Source organism: Aquarana catesbeiana, linkage group LG04 (assembly GCF_042186555.1).
Source record: "Aquarana catesbeiana isolate 2022-GZ linkage group LG04, ASM4218655v1, whole genome shotgun sequence".
In the NCBI taxonomy this organism is placed as follows: Eukaryota; Metazoa; Chordata; class Amphibia; order Anura; family Ranidae; genus Aquarana; species Aquarana catesbeiana.
In genome coordinates, this window is record NC_133327.1 from 574,341,025 (window position 1) to 574,361,622 (window position 20,598).

The 20,598-nt window shown below is 45.8% G+C and overlaps 1 protein-coding gene across 4 annotated transcripts in view; it reads left to right on the forward strand.

Annotated features, from left to right (window-relative positions):
- Positions 1 to 8,850: 8,850 nt before the first annotated feature.
- Positions 8,851 to 20,598, forward strand: part of USP34 (ubiquitin specific peptidase 34) — a 317,003-nt gene continuing 305,255 nt past the window's right edge. For all 4 annotated transcript variants that reach the window (XM_073628084.1, XM_073628086.1, XM_073628085.1 and 1 more), the window contains exon 1: positions 8,851 to 9,227. In XM_073628084.1, coding sequence (XP_073484185.1) covers positions 9,185 to 9,227 — 43 coding nt within the window. In that variant the 5' untranslated portion in view covers positions 8,851 to 9,184. The remainder of the gene's footprint in view (positions 9,228 to 20,598) is intronic.

The window sequence follows — 20,598 nt, forward strand, 5'->3', positions numbered from 1 at the left end:
TAATTTTTACACAGGAGACTGGAACTCTTCTTTAACCCCTTCACGTCGACGTAACACAAAAATGCGGCCCCGCTAGACCGCATATTTGCGGATCTCCCTTTGTGCTGGGACGCTCCCAGCACAGAGACCGGGGTCTCTTACCGTGAGCCCCGTACTAACGATCGGGACCCAGAACTCGAGATTCTGGGTCACCTGATCACTGTGATAGCTTCTGATTGGCTAGCACAGTAATCAGTCACTGTGAGGGCAGCCCCCATGTTTTCTTTCTCTGTGAATGAGGCAGGGAGATACATCGTATCTCTCTCTCTCCTTGCAAAGAATAAAAAAAAAAAAGAAGCGTATCCAAAATAATAAATTAAAATATAAAATTAATAATAATAAAAAATACCTAGATCAAGGTTTGATCTAGGTCAGTGCCAGGGTTAGTGTTTGGGTCAAAGATCAAGGTCAGTATTTTTTTTGGACAGAATTTTTTTTTTTAACCACTTCCCACCAGGCCACTGCACATATACGGCCGGGTGGGCGCTTCCTCCTGAGTGGACATTCGGTCCCGATGCGTTTGTGTCCCCCGGACACACCACATCTCAGATTGGCAGGAGGGCTCTGTGATTTGCCCTCCTGATCACATGACGGCTGTGTCCAATCACAGCCGTCATGTAATGTAAGCAGAGAGCCGTTGCCAGTTAATCGGTGTCAGTGAGGAGAAGGAGAACGGATCTGTGAGCTGGGGATCAGTGTGTGTATGAGCTGTTTTTTTACAGCTCTTTACACACTGATCACCCAGCTGTGTCTGATCACCCTCCTATAGTGCAGTATCCGAGGGATTAAAAATGAAACCTCTCCACCCCAGCTAGCAATAAACTCACATTTATCTAAACGACTAAAAGCATTGCTAATAATCAGAACAGTCTCACTCAGTTGCGATAAAAGTTCACCGCAAGGCTCCACCTCTACTAGTTTCGCCTTCTCCCACATGGTTTCATCTGGAGGAGTATATCTTATCATATATATATGCTATACTCCTCCAGATGAAGCCACATGGGAGGTGGCGAAACTAGTAGAGGTGGAGCCTGGCGGTGGACTTTTATCGCAACTGAGTGAGACTGTTCTGATTATTATCAAGAGTGAGTTTATTGCTAGCTGGGGTGGAGAAGTTTCATTTTTAATCCCTCGGGTACTGCACTATAGGAGGCACTTTTCTCATCTTTTCCATGTATCTCTGCATCTACCGGTCTTAAATGTGGATTAAGGTTTGAAGCAGCACAGTGGAGGGAACCTATGCCAGTCATAGATCGTTTTTTCTTCCTTCCTTCCTTGAGCAAGTACTGCTGAGGATTCTTTGGAGGGAGTGTTGGCACAAAGTGCAAGGCGTGTTTGACCCCTTGTAGGGTCGTGTAAAGGAGGTGAGCAAGCAATGCATGTGGAGGTGGGAGCACTCTGGATAAGGAGGTCATTGAAGGAACATCACATACGTTTTTTTTTTACATCAGTTGAAAAAATTTTTTTGCTTTACTGTTTGGACTTTTTATTATATGCAATTACTACACACATATTGCACAGCGCTGCCACACTATTCATTTTGTATATTTCTGTGGGAGCACATTAATGACAGCTGCAGCAATTTTAGGTTTTTTATTATTAGTTTAATTATCCAACTATTTCTGCATATTAGCGCGCCACTACTTTAATTTAATTATGACTGAGCAATTGTCATTGAAAGTGCAAGAGCACGCAAAGTCGAAAATTGGTCTGGGAAGGAAGGCGGTGAAAGTGCTCCGTATTGAGGTGGTTACCATTAGTATCAGTGTTGGTGTGTTTTAGGTAGGATAAAAAAAAGAAAAATGGGCAGTATTGATTTTGGGCAGTACTACGGGTACACGCAACAGCTAGCATACACATACAGTCATGGGCGAAATTGTTGGCACCCCAGAAATTTTTCCAGAAAATCAAGTATTTCTCACAGAAAAGTATTGCAGTAACACATGTTTTGCTATACACATGTTTATTCCCTTTGTGTGTATTGGAACAAAACCAAAAAAGGGAGGAAAAAAAGCAAATTAGATATAATGTCACACAAAACTGGGCTGGTCAAAATTATTTGCACCCTTAACCTAATATTTGGTAGCACACCCTTTGGAAAAAATAACTGGAATCAGTCACTTCCTATAACCATCAATAAGCTTCTGATGCCGTGTACACACGGGCGGACTTTTCGATGGACTAGGTCCGGTGGACTTTTCGACGGGCTTTCGAATGAACGGACTTGCCTACACACGATCAACCAAAGTCCGATGGATTCGTACGTGATGACGTACGACTGGACTAAAATAAGGAAGTTTACAGCCAGTAGCCAATAGCTGCCCTAGCATCGGTTTTTGTCTGTCGGACTAGCATACAGACGAGCGGACTTTTAGACCGGACTCGAGTCCTTCGGAAAGATTTGAAACATGTTTCATTTCTAGGTCCATCAAACTTTTGGGGAAAAAAAGTCAGCTGGAGCCCACACACGATCGAATTATCCGATAGAGTCCGGTCCGCCGGACCAAGTCTGCCGTAAAGTCCACTCGTGTGTACACGGCATTACACCTCTCACCCGGAATTTTGGACCACTCTTCCTTTGCAAACTGCTCCAGGTCTCTCTTATTGGAAGGGCGCCTTTTCCCAACAGCAATTTTAAGATCTCTCCACAGGTGTTCAATGGGATTTAGATCTGGACTCATTGCTGGCCACTTTAGAACTCTCCAGCGCTTTGCTGCCATCCATTTCTGGGTGCTTTTTGACGTATGTTTGGGGTCATTGTCCTGCTGGAAGACCCAAGATCTCAGACGCAAACCCAGCTTTCTGACACTGGGCTCTACAGTGCGACCCAAAATCCTTTGGTAATCTTCAGATTTCATGATACCTTGCACACATTCAAGGCACCCAGTGCCCGAGGCAGCAAAACAACCCCAAAACATCATTGAACCTCTACCATATTTCACTGTAGGCACTGTGTTCTTTTCTTTGTAGGCCTCATTCCGTTTTCAGTAAACAATAGAATGATGTGCTTTACTAAAAAGCTCTATCTTGGTCTCATCTGTCCACAAGACGTTTTCCCGGAAGGATTTTGGCTTACTCAAGTACATTTTGGCAAACTGTAGTCTTGCTTTTTTATGTCTCTGTGTCAGCAGTGGGGTCCTCCTGGGTCTCCTGCCATAGCGTTTCATTTCAATGTCGGCGGATAGTTCGCACTGACACTGATGCTCCCTGAGCCTGCAGGACAGCTTGCATTTCTTTGGAACTTGTTTGGGGCTGCTTATCCACCATCCAGACTATCCTGCGTTGCAACTTTTCATCAATTTTTCTCTTCCGTCCACGCCCAGAGAGATTAGCTACAGTCCCATGGGTTGCAAACTTCTTGATAATGTTGCGCACTGTGGACAAAGGCAAATCTAGATCTCTGGAGATGGACTTGTAACCTTGAGATTGTTGATATTTTTTCACAATTTTGGTTCTCAAGTCCTCAGACAGTTCTCTTCTCCTCTTTCTGTTGTCCATGCTTAGTGTGGCACACACAGACACACAATGCAAAGACTAATGCCGCGTACACACGGTCGGACTTTCCGGCATACTTGGTCCGGCGGACCAGAGTGTGCCGGACAATCCGCCCGTGTGTAGGCACCGGCGGACTTTTCCGGCGGACTTTTTCCCAAAAGCCCGCCGGACCTAGATTTGAAGAAAGTTCTAAATCTTTCCGCCGGACTCAGTTTCGGGCGGAAAGTCCGCTCGTGTGTGTGCTGGTCCGACGGAAAGCCCGCTCGTGTGTAGGCTGGTCCGACGGACCAGATACAACACGAGGGCAGGGTATTGCATCTCACGCTCGCTACAATAGGAAAAACACATTTTCCTATTGCGGCGAGCGCGGGGCATACCAGGCCCTTAGGTCTGGTATGGATTATAAAGGGAAGCCCCTACGCCGAAAAAAACGGCGTGGGGTCCCCCCTAAAATCCATACCAGACCCCGATCCGAGCACGCAGCCTGGCCGGTCAGGAAAGGGGGTGGGGACGAGCGAGCGCCCCCCCCCCTCCTGAACCGTACCAGGCCGCATGCCCTCAACATGGGGGTGGGTGCTTTGGGGGAGGGGGGCGCCCTGCGCCCCCCCCCCCCAAAGCACCTTGTCCCCATGTTGATGAGGACAAGGGCCTCTTCCCGACAACCCTGGCCGTTGGTTGTCGGGGTCTGCGGGCGGGGGCTTATCGGAATCTGGGAGCCCCCTTTAATAAGGGGGCCCCCAGATCCCGGCCCCCCACCCTAAGTAAATGAGTATGGGGTACATGGTACCCCTACCCATTTACCTAGGAAAAAAGTATAAGTAATAAAACACACTACACAGGTTTTTAAAATATTTTATTAAACAGCTCCGGGGGGGGGGGGGGGATCTTCCTCCGGCTTCGGGGGTCTTCTTCCGGCTTCGGGGGTCCCTCCGCTTCATCTTCTCCCGGCGTCCGGTTGGTTCTTCTCCGCTCTCTTCTCCCGGTGTTCCTGTTCTTCGGCCGGCTCCTCTGCTGTCTTCAATTAGCTCTCTTGCCAGCAGAGGTCCGGACTTCTGGGCTTCTGGGCTTCTGGGCTTCTTCTCTTCTCTTCTCCAGATGTTGACACGACGCTCTCTCCTGCTGGACTGCTCTCCGAGGGCTGCGTTGTGACTTATATAGGCGGAGACCCCGCCCCCTTTTGATGTCACAGTCCCTGGGCATGCTGGGACTGTGACGTTTTAGGGGGCGTGGTCACTGGGTGATGTTGACCACGCCCCCTAAAACGTCACAGTCCCAGCATGCCCAGGGACTGTGACATCAAAAGGGGGCGGGGTCTCCACCTATATAAGTCACAACGCAGCCCTCGGAGAGCAGTCCAGCAGGAGAGAGCGTCGTGTCAACATCTGGGGAAGAGAAGCCCAGAAGCCCAGAAGCCCAGAAGTCCGGACCTCTGCTGGCAAGAGAGCTAATTGAAGACAGCAGAGGAGCTGGCCGAAGAACAGGAACACCGGGAGAAGAGAGCGGAGAAGAACCAACCGGACGCCGGGAGAAGATGAAGCGGAGGGACCCCCGAAGCCGGAAGAAGACCCCCGAAGCCGGAGGAAGATCCCCCCCCCCCGGAGCTGTTTAATAAAATATTTTAAAAACCTGTGTAGTGTGTTTTATTACTTATACTTTTTTCCTAGGTAAATGGGTAGGGGTACCATGTACCCCATACTCATTTACATAGGGTGGGGGGCCGGGATCTGGGGGCCCCCTTATTAAAGGGGGCTCCCAGATTCCGATAAGCCCCCGCCCGCAGACCCCGACAACCAACGGCCAGGGTTGTCGGGAAGAGGCCCTTGTCCTCATCAACATGGGGACAAGGTGCTTTGGGGGGGGGGCGCAGGGCGCCCCCCTCCCCCAAAGCACCCACCCCCATGTTGAGGGCATGCGGCCTGGTACGGTTCAGGAGGGGGGGGGGGCGCTCGCTCGTCCCCACCCCCTTTCCTGACCGGCCAGGCTGCGTGCTCGGATCGGGGTCTGGTATGGATTTTAGGGGGACCCCACGCCGTTTTTTCGGCGTAGCGGGGTTCCCCTTTATAATCCATACCAGACCTAAGGGCCTGGTATGCCCCGCGACGGGGCTAGTAAGGTGTCAATCTCGCCGATAAAAGCGGCAAGATTGACATCCTTTTCTAGTCCCGTCGCACCTGAGTCACGTTCAAAATGAACGGACTTTTCCGTGTGTGGGCAAGTCCGTTCATTCTGAAAGTCCGCCGGAACTCCGGCGAAAGTCCGTCGGAAAGACGGGCGGACTTAGCCCGCCGGAAAGTCCCGGCGTGTGTGGGCAAGTCCGTCCGTTTTAAAGTCCGGCGCACCTGGCGGACAAAGTCCGTCGGAAAGTGTGCCGTACCAAGTAGGATAGAAAGTCCGCTCGTGTGTACGCGGCATAAGTGAACTTCTCTCCTTTTTATCTGCTTTCAGGCATGATTTTTATATTGTCCACACCTATTACTTGCCCCAGGTGAGTTTAAAGGAGCATCACATGCTTGAAACAATCTTATTTATCCACAATTTTGATAGGGTGCCAAGAATTTTGACCAGCCCATTTTTGGAATTTTGTGTGTGACATTGGGGTTGATTTACTAAAGGGAAATCCACTCTGCACTACAAGTGCAATCGCTGTAGATCTGAGGGGAAGCTCTGCTGATTTTATCATCCAATCATGTGCAAGCAAAAATGCTGTTTTTGTTCCTTGCATGTCCCTCTTAGATCTACAGTGACTGCACTTTCAAGTGCACTTGCAGTGCACTTGTAGTGCAAAGTGGATTTGCCTTTTGTAAATAACCCCCATTATGTCCAATTTGCTTTTTTTCCTCCTTTTTTTGTTTTGTTCCAATACACACAAAGGGAATAAACATGTGTATAGCAAAACACGTGTTCCTGCAATACTTTTCTGTGAGATATACTTGATTTTCTGAAAAAATTTCTGGGGTGCCAACAATTTTGGCCATGACTGTATGTGATATAGCTGCGATCGTCAGGAGTAGGAGAATTTAATTTGGGTTGTTCTTTGGTGGAAGGTTATGGTAGTAGTAAGTAATATACAGCTAAATTAAAAAAAAAAAAAAGTTTTTTTTTTATACTATTGTGGGCCAGTTTTCCTTTAAAAATGAAAAAATAAAATCAGCAGATATCCATTACCATTTACCACGAAATGAAAGCACAATTTGTCCTGAAAAAAAAGGTATACTTCACCTGGATACACAATGTAGTTGTGATGATATGTACGGTTTTACTAACACATGTCAAAGTTGCAAAATTGTGCTTAGGCATTTATATTTGTTTTACCCTTAGGCATGAAGGGGTTAAATTGATACTAAAGTCTAAATTTTTTTGGTTTAAAAATAACAAACCTATTATACTTACCTGCTCTGTGCAGTAGTTTTGCACAGTAGCAGCCCAGATACTCTTCTCAGGTCCCTCACCGGCGCTTCTGGCCCCTCCTTCCTGCTGAGTGCCCCGCAGCAAACAGATTGCTATGGGGGCATCTGAGCCGAGCTGCTGCTCTGTGTGTCCATTCAGACATGAAGCTGCGGCCCAGCCCTCTCTCCTCATTGGCACACTCACATTGATTGACAGCAGCGGGAGCCAATGGCGCTCCGCTGCTGTCTCAGCCGATGAGGAGAGGGAGTCCTGGACAGCTGAGCCTCTTGTGCAACATTGCTGGATCAAAATGGGGCTCAGGTAAGCATTAGGGGGGCTGCTACACACAGAAGGTTTTTTTTCCTAATGCATTAAGATAAAAAAAACCTCCTGCCTTTACAACCACTTTAAATAGGCTCTGTAAGAAAAGAATGCAGGCACCTCTGAGTGCAGACTGTTCAAATTTATATTGGTAAATCACATAGTAAACTTACATTTGAGATTTAAATGACAGACACATTTGCGGTGATTCGCCCAGTGAAGCATCCATGGCACTAGCCCGCAAGAGGAGCCGTCCTGGCCGCTCTGTGTGCTTACGTGGATGGCAAGATGGTGGTGAAATGGAGGAGTGCTGGAACAGAGGGCTGGAACGCTCCTCGGACTGCTGCGCTGGTCAGGATGACATCACTGGCTCGCTCGCGACACGTTTCCGAGCTAGCTCACCCTGGTGGTAGGAGGTATGCAAGCTCCTTTCTCAAGCTATTTTCTCATCCCTCTGTTCCAGTTCTCCTCCATTACACCACCATCTTGCCAGCCACAAGAGTTCACAGAGCGGCCAGGGCGGCTCCTCTTGCGGACTAGTGCCATGGATGCTTCACTGAGCGAATCACCACAGATGTGTCTGTCATTTCAATCTCAAATGTGAGTTTACTATGTGATTTACCAATATAAATTTTAACAGTCTGCACTCAGAGGCGCCTGCATTCTTTTCTTACATATCCTGGAGATTGCTTCTGCTTCCCTACATAAGGCTGGCCCTGATACAGTGGACTTTTTTACCCCATTCTCATGGTTGCTGCTTTGCAGCTGTCTGACAAAAGACTATATAGATTTTTGAGTACAATACACAGTGGTGTAGTGAGTAGCACTTTCGCCTAGCAGTAAGAAGGGTCACTGGTTCGAATCCCAACCACTACACTACCTGCTTGGAGTTTGCATGTTCTCCCTGTGCCTGCGTGGGTTTCCTCCGGGTACTCCGGTTTCCTCCCAAACTCCAAAGACATGCTGGTAGGTTAATTGGATCCTGTCTAAATTGTCCTTAGTATGTATGAATGTGAGTTAGGGACCTTAGATTGTAAACTCCTTGAGGGTAGGGATTGATGTAAATGTACAATGTATATGTAAAGCGCTGCATAAATTGACGGCGCTTTAAAGGTATCTAAAATAAATAAATAAATAAATCTGCTTTAGATTTTGCGCCACGCATGTATATTTGTTTGAATTGGCTCTGCCTGACCCAAGATGGCTGCCAGAATCACATGGGACAACAGCACCCAACTGGATAGCTTCCCAGTGACCCATAGAGGTACCAGGTTCCTCCTGACTCCCTCTCCAACTGCAGAGCGCTACCTACAGTGGGAAAAATAAACTGCACCTGCACTTTGTCCATTTAGTTACACTTGTTGAGAATAATTTGCAGTCCTCTATATAATTCTGCTCCAAAGAAAGGTAAGAAATGTTCTAAAAATAGATATTTAACCTCCAGCATTGACAGGAAGCAGGGATATACAAGCAGAGAGAACTCCTCTCATCCATCTCTTCTGCTCCCTGTTGCCAGGGTCACGTCATGGAAGAGCCACTCCCACCTTCAGAACCGCCAGTCAGCCCTCGTCATGTGACACGTCAGATGAGCGGAGGGGGCGTGACCACAGCGCCGAACACCCGAAGCGCTCCCGGAAACAGCCGAGGTGAAGCGAGCATCCCCAACCAAAATGGCGGCGGCTGTGGTGATGAAGATGGTTCGGTGGAGGCAGTGAAGGAATCTGCGTGTGGCCGCCACAGTTTCTTCGGGGGGAATAGTCACCTCTGTCGGTCGCACTGTCACCTCGCTTCGTCCGGCCGCCTCCGGAGAGCCCCCGTCTTCTCTCCTCCTTCCCATACACTTCTCCGGGCCTTGTAGGCTGCACAGGCACCGCATTCACCAGCTGACGGGGCCGTGGGGCAGCGCCATCTCCATGCTCAGGACGCGGCTCCTTCCTGAACGATGTGTGAGATCTGCGCCGACCTGGTGGAGGTGTTAAATGAGAGTAAGTGTGGGGGAGGGGAAGGGGGCAGAGGCCCGGGATGGGGAGGCCTGTCTGCTCTGCTGATGATGATGGAAGGATGAAGAGGGGGGGATCCGAGACCGGCCTCTGCAGGCCTCAGCTGTCATGTGACCTCCACATGTCCTGCATGACAGGTCCTCTTCACTGCTCATCCTGGGTGGATTGATGACATTGGTGGGATCTGTGGATTGCTGCTTGGAATTTTAATGTGGATTTCTCCTCCTGCTTAGTGTCTCTTCAGCCTGGCAGCCATTCCTTTGCAGTTTTTTTTTGTCATACTTCTCTTCTGGGTGACAGCAATGTATTTGCTCCCTGTGACCCAGAATCCGCTAACAGTTGGTTGTAGGCCGCTGTCATCTGATGTCACACAGCTGCTCCGGACTCTGAAAGGATTTGTCGGGATTCTCCCAGCTGCCTGATTGACAGCTGGCTCCGCCTCTTAGTGGGTGGCTGAGAACCAGCTGTGCCCACTCCCCCTCCTGCTTGGCACCCCAATGAGTGCTGGAGGGGCAGAGCAAGAGCACTGATTAACAAGTCATCACTCTCCAAGCTGACCGAGAACTGAGTGATCAGTGGTCGTGTGATCATTCAGTTGTCAATTGTTAGAGCTAACATGGGACAGCTGCAGCTTTAAAACAGTTGTAATCCACGGCTGGCAAAAAAAAACACGCCTGTAAGACAATTGTATAATGTGCTAGTATGCATCACATACTAGCACATTATGGAATACTTACCTTGCTGTCACCGCTGAGAGGGCTGACATCTTCCCCCAGTCTTTCTTCCCGGGTTTGCCTTTGTGATTGTCTGGAGCCGCGGTGATGTCACTCGTGGGAGCCCTAGTTCCAGCATGAAGTTCTGAAAATCCAGCAAGGTATGCCGGACCTTCAGAGTGCATATGCTGGTGATGTCACTGGCTGCATGCAGGTAAACTGTGCACGTAGGTAAAGATCACAAAGCGGGCTTTACTACCGCTTTAAAAGAGAATTGAAAGAAATCTAAAATCTATACTCTCTTCCCTGCTGTAGCATCAGCCTGATTCTGGAACTTTCCCCAACACAGAGAACTGAACAGTCACATGATCACCGATCGCTAAGTTCTTGGTTAACTTGGAGAGCGATGACTGTCAGTCACTGCTCCCTGGTCTGTCCCTTCAGCGCTCACTGGAGCCCACCCCTTCTCTTGCTTGGCGCCCAAGTGAGTGCTGGAGGGGCAGAGTGAGAGAAGTGAATAACAAGTCATCACTCTCCAAGCTAACCGAGAACTGAGTGATCAGTGGTCATTTTCAGCTGTCGTTAGCGCCAAAGTGGGACAGCTGCAGCTTTAAAGGACAAGTGTGGGAATCAAAAGAAAAAAAAAAAAAATCTATACTCTCCTCTCTGCTGCAGCATCAGCCTGATTATAGAACTTTCCCCTGCTGGCTCTAACGCCGAGAACTGAACAGTCTCGTGACCACTGATCGCTTGGTTCTTGGTTAAAATGTTAGTAAAGTTTCCCACATAACTTTCGCACATATAAATTATCAGTGAGTACAGTACAAATCGCTGTGTAAAGAATAGATGTCACTATACCTCTTCTATTTGCTTGTAATCTGTCCCGTTCTATTTATTGACGTTGCCCATGCATGCGCATCTCCTCCCAGATGCGCAGCATTCTCTTTGTGCCGGAAGTCCATTATTAAGTATGCTGTGTCGATCATTTCCTCTATGCTGCACTCCACCAAGATACCCGAGATTTAAGGTCACTTGGGTTATCAAGAACTTTAATGTCAAACAGGTCTGCTATGATAGGGGGGACATGGTTGCCAAAGTAATCCCAGAGCTAGAACGCGGCTTGGCTAAGAAAGCATTGTGCATGCACCAGATTACAGCTAGGACTAGAGGGAAGGGCGGTAGTATATTACAATGCAGACTTGGAAAGCCATACTTAAAAAGGAGCTGGCTCATCCCGGGAAGCATGGATTTTAAAACTGCTGGAAAAAAGTAAGAAACATGCGAATGGAGGTTATTATAATGCAGAATATGTTGTAATACTTTATTAATTGTTTTTTTTTTTTTTTTTTTTTTTTTTTAAACAGCATCTGAGGGGCAGAGTTTACTACTCCATTTAACTTGGAGAGGAGAGCAATGACTGTCAGTCTTTGTTCTCTGGTCTGTCCCTCCAGTGGAGCACAAGGTAGAAGAGGAGGCTGGCTCAGGCTCTCGGCCACACACTGTAAGATTGAGCCAGCTGTCAGTCATTTGGGTGGATCCTGACATTGTCAGGATCCTTCTAGAGCTACCGTAGGAGCTGCTCTGTGATGTCAGCTGACATTGGGCTATAGCTCGCTGTCAGCTGATTCTGGGTCACTGGAGAACACAAGTGCACTCTTGTGACCCACAAGAGAAGTTGTATGGCCAAAAAAGCTTTAGCCATACTTCTTTTAAGTATACCTAAAAATTAAAGGGGAACTTTATCCATAACTTAATCAAAAATGTTCTTTAGCAAGAAACATACATTCCACATTAATAATTATGCTCCCAAAATGAGCATGCTGTAAATTTCCTCCAGCATTGCTGCTGTTTCTTCTTGCTAGAGGCTGCCATTTTGCTGAGGCCCAGAGCCCCTGAACAGCAGTAAATCTCAAAGTGGAAGTAAACCCATCGATTTAACAGTTTAAAAAGTTACATTCCTGGAATGCTGGAATTGCCAACTGTCACATTTGTCTGTGTCCTCAACCAAACTGTCAAATGGCTGGTGTCATAACTGCGCACACATGCAGCACCATGGCGGTTGCAGATCAAACAGAAGCGGCTTCCTTGGCTGTAAAGGATTGGAGGGTTTAATTCCACTTTAAGGCTGTCAGCAGATCGGCCTCTACAAATTCGCCATTGCTTAAAAATAGAGAGCAACTAAGCATGTGCAGAACAGGGTCAGACAGTGTATTACTGGATTTTAAACTGTATAGACACTTCTTTTGAATGTTTTACATAGCTATACAGTAAAACGTTGCATTGCGAGCATAATTCGTTCCGTAAACATACATGTAATTCAAAGCATGTGTATATCAAAGCGATTTTCCCCATAAGAAATAATGGAAACTCAGATGATTCGTTCCACAGCCATTTATTCATAAGTCCTTCAGTTTATAGTCTAAATAAAAAGATTATAGCAATGTGATAGGTTGTGTAACCATAAAATGTCCATCCACAAAGGTATTAGAAGCAAAATCCAGCAGGAGCTACAGAGTGTAAAAGAGAAGAGAGGCGCCTCTAAGTGTAGCAATATGGTTACATTTAATGAAGGTAAAACGTTTAGCAAATCACATGGTTGATGATTTAAAACAGGCACATCTAAGTATGCAGGCATCTGGGATAAAGCTGTCCACATAGACCATCTTCTGCCTGTCATCGCTGTCAGTCTGCAATCGTGACCGGGAAGACTACCCTGCAGTAGAGCGATCTGAGAGCGAGGCTTCAACCGCTCGTGGAACGCAGTGTGTAAGCAATGCAGAGGACGGTCTATGTGGACAACTTTACCCCAGATGCCTGCATACTTAGATGTGCCTGTTTTAATCATCAACCATGTGAGTTGCTAAATGTTGTACTTTCATTAAATGTAACCATATTGCTACACTTAGAGGCACCTCTCTTCTGCTATTTTGTATATCAAGACATCGCTTGTATATCAAGTCAAAATTTATTAAAAAAACCTAGCTGGTCTCAAAGCAAGGTTTTACTGTACTTGCAAGAGGGGCTGAAGTCATCTAGCAGGACTTATTTTTTTGACTAAACTTCTACTTCCATGTCGGCCTTCTTCCCCTGCTCAGCAATGTCCAGCTCAGTCTGCTGTTTAGGTGACATAGCCCACATCCTGGGCCGCCATCTTGGCCTTCCTAACTGATGGGAGATTGCTGCCTTTTCTGGGTTTAGGCAGCCAGCTCCCAAATAATGGGCCTGCTCTATGACTGCTTTTATGTGTTCTTCCAGCAATTTGCTGGACCAGAATCATTATTCTCATCTTGGGGCCGAAGGAAGAAAGTGAAAAAAAAACTCCACCTGCTTCTGATTTTTGAAAGGGGACAACCTTCTTTTTTTGGGAGTAAAGGTGAGTTTTAAAAGAGAAGTTTTGGGTTCCAAATAAAACAAACATACGTCCTCACCCCCCTACTGTAGCATTGATCTGTTACTGTCCCCCTCCAGCTCTAAGCCTGAGAGATCACATGACTGCTGATCACTCAGTTCTCAGTCTGCTCTGAGCAGAAAGCAGTGGCTGTCAGTCACCACTCTCCGCTCTGCCCCTCCAGTGCTTTCTGGAGTGTTGGGTTGGAGAGGGGGCTTGTGCATTTGGCTTTCAGATGCTCAATGAGAGCCTCAGCCAGCTGGGTGGATCCCGATAATACGGTCAGGATCCTTCCAGAACCTGGAGAACCTCTGTGGCTTTAGACCTCCTGACTCTGAGAACCAGGAGAGCAAAAAGAAATTGCACTCCTGTGACCCAGAAGAGAAGTATGACCAAAAAAAAGCTTTCCCCATAATTCTCTTTTAACAATAGGCTTCTCTGATTTGCCTCCTTTTTGATCTGTTTAAAGGATAAGTTCACTTTTGGAACATGTTGCATGTTCCACCTGGTTTTTAGGGTAGAACATGTAACCTGTTCCAGCACCCCTGCAGCTCTCGTCCCCCAACTGCCCCGGTGACAGCAGGCCAGGGGTCTTGAAAACCCTGTGGCCATGCGGGGCCCACAAATGCTGTCAGCCATTGCGGCTGAGGGCTTGTAGTTTTTCAATGAGCTGCGAGGGTACTGGTGAGCGTCCTCATAGTTCGTTGATTCTTCCTGCTCTCAGGTAACTGTCTGCCTGTATGAGGTAAGTGCAGACAGCTATGAAGAGAGTTTGTAGGAGCTGGACATTGCAGATCGCAGATGCGATACTCTACGGGCTCCTAGGGGGGGGTAAAAAAAATAATAAATGCACCTTTTTTTTTTTTTCTCCCCTGCAAAAAAAGTGCATTTATTCTTTATTTTTTTTAAGGTTGAACCTATCCTTTAAAGTGGCCATACAGTCCGATTGTACAAGCAGATAATCCAAAACTATCTAACATGAGGGCACATCTAATCTATCTAATCAATCTGTGTACAATCAGACAGGCCCTTGGACTGCTAGACTAAAGGAGATTGTATAGTATGTGGTGTGCTTAGAGCGGTACTAAACCCATCGATTTATATTTTTCCCAAAACCTTTAAACTCAAGGCATTCCTTGAATAATAACTGTTAGTTACTAGAGTGCTTATGTTAGCTCTTGACTAAACTGTCAAGCCATCGAATGGCTGGTGTTACAGCTGGTCACATGAACAGCACCATAACTAGATCAAACAGAAGGTGAGATGGCAGGTTCCTTAACCACTTCCCGCCCAGCCTATAGCAGAATGATGGCCAGACAGGGGTTTAATTGTTCTGAATGGACATCATATGATGTCCTTCAGATCAAGGCGTGCAGCATGGCGATCAGTGGTGCTGGACAGACCACATCTCCGATCACAGTAAAGAGCCTATGACGTGGGCTCTTTACCATGTGATCAGCTGTGTCCAATCACAGCTGATCACCATGTAAATAGGAAGTGCCGATTATTGGCATTCCTCTCCTCACACTGATGGCTCACAGGGGAGATCTGCACTGGTGATCGGTGCAATCATTATCAGTGTAGCCCCACCAGTGATGCCTCTCAGTGCTGCATATTAATGCCGCCTCATCAAATGAAGGAGAAAAATTACTTATTTACAAAATTTTCTAACGAACTAAAAAAAAAATTTTTTTTCAAAATTTTCGGCCTTTTTTTGTTTGTTTAGCAAACAATAAAAAACCCAGTAATGAATAAATACCATCAAAAGAAAGCTCTATTTGTCTCATATAAATATTTTGTTTGGGTACGGCATTGCATGACCGCACAATTGTCATTCAAAGTGTGATGGTGCTGAAAATTGGCCTGGGCTGGAAGGGGGTAAAAGTGCCTGGTGTTAAAGTGGTTAAAATGGTACTTTAGTCAGAAAATTAGGTCCTGCTAGGTGACTTCAGGCTGGCCCCTTTTGCAGGTATAGCTATGGAAAACATTAAAAATAAGTGCCTGAAGGTAAAAACACCCTGCTCTGCACATGCTCAGTTGCTCTCTATTTTACTGTGCCAAATTTGTAGAGGCTGATCTGCTGACAGTCTTAAAGCAGAATTATACCCTCCTATCCTTTACAGCCAAGGAAGCTGATTCTGTTTAATCTGCAACTGCCATGGTGCTGCACACGTGATCAGTTATGACACCAGTTATTTGATGGTTTGACAGTTTGATTGAAAACATAAGAAAATGTGACCATTAGCAATCCTAGCATTCCATTAATTTGAAACCGGTAAATTGATGGGTTTAGTTCTGCTTTATGATTCACTTCTATTCAGGGGCTCTGAGCTTTATCAAAATGGCAGCCTCCAGTAAAAAGAAATGGGAGCAATGCTGGAGGCAATTTACAGCACACAAGTTGTTATGAGTAAAGTTCTGCTTTACCTTCAAAGGATTGGAGGGTTTACTTCCGCTTTGATGATCGCTTATCTTGTTTGTTGCATCATCTTCTTCAAAACATATATCTTCTTAATTAAAGTGGAACTAAACCCTCCTATTTTTTACAGCCAAGAAGGCTGCCACCTTAGGCTCTACAGGCGGTCCCCGAGTTGCATTCATCCGACTTACGTGTGACTCACACTTACAAATGGAGGCAATCTACCCAGAGGAAGGGAAATTCACTCCTGTAAGAGATATTATGGGGAAAAAAGGTGTCTACAGTGAAGCTTTATCCCCCAATCCTTGTTTTTACGACAACCTAGGATGGAAAAGGACCTGGGGGTCCTAGTAGATGATAGGCTCAACAATGACATGCAATGCCAAGCTGCTGCTAACAGAATATTGGCATGCATTAAAAAAGGGATTAACTCAAGAGATAAAGCGATAATTCTCCCGCTCTACAAGACTCTGGTCCAGCCTCACCTAGAGTATGCTGTCCAGTTTTGGGCACCAGTTCTCAGAAAGGATGTACTGGAAATGGAGCGAGTACAAAGAAGAGCAATAAAGCTAATAAAGGGTCTGGAGGATTATAATTATAAAGAAAGGTTATGAGCACTGAACTTATTTTCTCTGGAGAAGAGACGCTTAAGAGGGGATATGATTTCAATTTACAAACGCCATACTGGTGACCCCACAATAGGGATAAAACTTTTTTTCGTGGAAGGGAGTTTAACAAGACTCGTGGCCACTCATTTACATTAGAAGAAAAGAGGTTTAACCTTAAACTATGTAGAGGGTACTTTACTGTAAGAGCAGCAAGGATGTGGAATTCCCTTCCACAGGCGGTGGTCTCAGCGGGGAGCATCGATAGTTTCAAAAAACTATTAGATAAGCACCTGAGTGACCACAACATACAGGGATATACAATGTAATACTGACATATAATCACACACATAGGTTGGACTTGTATTTTTTTTCTTTTCAACCTCACCTACTATGTAACCCAAAATGTTTCAAAATCCAATTGTCACAGGGACAGAAAGTGTGAGGTGAAATTTTCTGAACAGGGGCACAGACAGCAAAACAAACGTTACAGGGGAGGTTAAAACCCAGGGCTTGACAAACTTGCTTAGAATCTAGGAGCCAGCTAAAAAGGTTAGGAGCCAGTTTTTTAAATCGGCTGCCCAGCGCCCAGAACTGCATGTCCGGGGCGTCGGGCAATAAGAATTGCTCACGCCTAGTGCCAGGTGAAAAAAGACTGAAAAATTAAAAAAAACAAACTTTTTTTTTTTGTTTGTTATATTTTGCAAATAAGTAATTTTGTTTTCTACTTCACTTATGTGTGATGATGAGTCTGCACTGATGGGCATTCATGAGGTGGTACTAATAGGTGGCACTGATGGGCAGTGATAAGTGGCACTGATGAGGTGGCACTGATGGGCACTCATAGGTGCCACTGACAGGCAGAACTCATGGGCGTCGCTCCCGCGTCTCCTCAGCGGCGATAGGGTTAAGGGTGACCAATCAAGCCCGCAACCTCAATCCCAGCTGTCAAACTGGTAAGATTATGTCGGAGGTGGGCGGGCAGTGAAAGCAAGCTGCGCTCATCACAGCACTGCCCGCCAGATGAGAGCGCCGGTTTGCACAAAGGAGCGTGAACCTGTGGGGAGGCCACATGGAAGAAATCCAGACTGCTGCTGCGGTGTAGCCCAGGCGCCAGGACGCAATTTCCAGTCGCCATTTGTTGAGCCCTGTGTTAACCCTTTTCTAAGCTATTTATCTCTCCAAAACTTTGAAAAAAAATTGGGGCTGGAGGTACACTTAAAAAAAATGTGCCTGTTCGCATACAAATTCAACTTACCACTTACCGACCGACACATGTACATATACGTTGGCAGTTTGAAGAGGGTTATCTCGGTAACCGCAGCTGAGGTATCCTTCTTTAGAGCCAGCGGTTCTGTATACGATAATGGTGGTCTCTGCGGCAGATTCGCTGCAATATCGGCAGCGGGAGAGGTGCCACCCCCCATCCCGCCGTTCTCCCGCTCCCTCTGCTGCTGCCGACGTGAGGCAATCAGGACCTGTCCGTGGCTGTGTATGGAGACGAGTGAGGGGAAGATGGCCCCCACCCGTCTCCATACTTTAGCAGGGCGGAAGCAACGTCAAAACTTCACTTCTGCCCATACGTCTTAAAGGCACATTTTTCAAATGACAATTTTTTTTTTTTTTTTTATTGCATTTAAGTCCAAATATGAGATCTGGGGTCTTTTGACCCCAGATCTCATATTTAAGAGGACCTTTCATGCTTTTTTTCTATTACAAGGGATGTTTACATTCCTTGTCATAGGAATAAAAGTGACCCATATTTTTTTTTTTTTAAATCAATTAAAATAAGCAAAAAAAACTTTTTTTTTTTTTTTTAAAGCGCTCCGTCCCGACGAGCTCGCGCGCAGAAGCAAATGCATACGTGAGTAGCGCCCGCATATGAGAACGGTGGTCAAACCACACATGTGAGGTATCGCCGCGATCGTTAGAGTGAGAGCGATAATTCTAGCCCTGCACCTCCTCTGTAACTTAAAACATGCAACCTGTAGAATTTTTTTAAACGTCGCCTATGGAGATTTTTAAGGGTAAAAGTTTGGTGCCATTCCATGAGCGGGCGCAATTTTTAAGTGTGACATGTTGGGTATCAATTTACTTGGCGTAACATTAACTTTCACAATAAAAAAAAAAAATTGGGCTAACTTTACTGTTGTGTTATTTTTTTATTCAGTAAAGTGAATTTTTTTCCAAAAAAAGTGCGTTTGAAAGACCGCTGCGCAAATACGATGTGACAAAAAGTATTGCAATGACCGCCATTTTATTCTCTAGGGTGTTAGAAAAAAATGTATAATGTTTGGGGATTTTAAGTAATTTTCTAGCAAAAAAACCCTTGTTTTTATCTTGTAAACACCGAGTCTGAAAAAGAGGCCTGATCAGTTAAGGACAAACCTACAGAATCTTGTTTGTAGCCTGGGGACTGCCTGTATTTGATCTGCAATTGCACATGTGATCAGTTATGACACCAGCCATTTGATGTTTTGACAGTTGAGTTGAGAGCACAACAAATGTGACAGCTATCATTTTCAATATTCCTTGACTGTAACTGTTTTGAAAAATGGTTAAATTGATGGGTTTAGTTCTGCTTTAACCACTTCAGCCCCGGAAAGTTTTTTCACCCCCTTCCTGACCAGCCCATTTTTTGCTATACGGCACTGCGTTATTTAACTGACAATTGCGCGGCCGTGCGACTCTGTACCCAAACAAAATTGATGTCCTTTTTTTTTTTTGCCCCCACAAATAGAGCTTTTCTTTTGTTGGTATTTGATCACCTGTGCGTTTTTTATTTTTTTGGCGCTATAAACAAAACAAGGAACTATTAAAAAAAAAATTACATTTTTGCTATAAAACGTATCCAATAATTAAAAAAAAAAAAATCTAATTTCTTCCTCAGTTTTGGGCCAATATGTATTCTGCTACATATTTTTCATATTTTTGGTAAAAAAAAATCCCAATAAGCGTATTTTGATTGGTTTACGTAAAAGTTATAGCGTCTACAAAATTGGGGATATATTTATGGCATTTTTATTTATTTTTACTTGTAATGGCGGTGATCAGCGATTTTATTTATTTATTAACTGTTTAACTGAGCACTGCAAAAATCATTGCTGCAGGTGTCCTGTTTTAGGGTGGCACCTTTGCCTTGCAGGGTACTGGAGCCACCTGTACGTGTTCCCAGCCAACTGTCCCATCTTTGTGTATGTCACACACATCCCTGAGGCCTAGTCACAGCATGCCACACTTCTGCTCTACTTCTTACTACCTCCAATTTAATTGACTTGCAGCAGCTGAAGATTGCTCAGCCTCCTGGGACCGGCCTTATGTCACGTAGCTAGCGCATGTTGTCTCCAGTAGTAAGTTCAGGGGAGCAGCGCTGAAAGAACAGGACACAGCGGCTGCATTACATGTAAACTGTGAATGGTTGGGCACCAGTGTAATTGGTAATATAGCATTGGAAGCATTTTGTTATATCTTTTTGATAAGTGTAAAAATGAAAACTGTTGATCTTGTCAAAAATTCAGAGTTGCCTGTGTCCCCTGCACAATTCCTGTTTAACTTTCCTCCTAGTTCTTATCTTGGAATACAGATTTTATGTTGTGGAGATCTGAGAGTGGCAGTGGTTGAGTAGGTTAGCAAAATACATTGGGCAGGGCTGACACCAGTCAGTTCCCAAAATGCTGTGTTTTGGCAGCACACAAGAAGACTTAAGCCTCGTACACACGGTACGATTGTTGGCCAACCGAGTGTCTGATTTTTGTTTTAAAGTGGTTGTACAACCACTTTTTACCTAATAGTAAGCCTATATTAAGGCTTACCTGTAGGTGCTGGAAATATCTCCTAAACCTCCACGGTTTAGGAGATATTTACAATAAAGCCGTGCGCCGATGTCTATGGTGCATGCGCATTTTAGAAGGGGGAGATGGTGTCGGTTCTAAAGGGGTCATGCTGTGACTGGTGACTCTGGCCAGTCACAGAGCCAGAGTACGCGGCCCCGGAAGGAAGAGGGGTGAAGATGGACGCTCGCTGCTAGTGGGGACAGCGGTGACACCGCAGGCTTTGGTTTCAGGTAAGTGACAAATAATGGGCTACTATGCGATGCATAGTAGCCCGTTATGCTTTACCCTTGCCGGGAAATAAACCGGAAGTAAAACCCATGAGGGTTTACTTCCTCTTTAAGGGCGTTTGCCAGGATCTTGTCTTGCATACCAACGGTACACAATTTTCGTGCAACAAA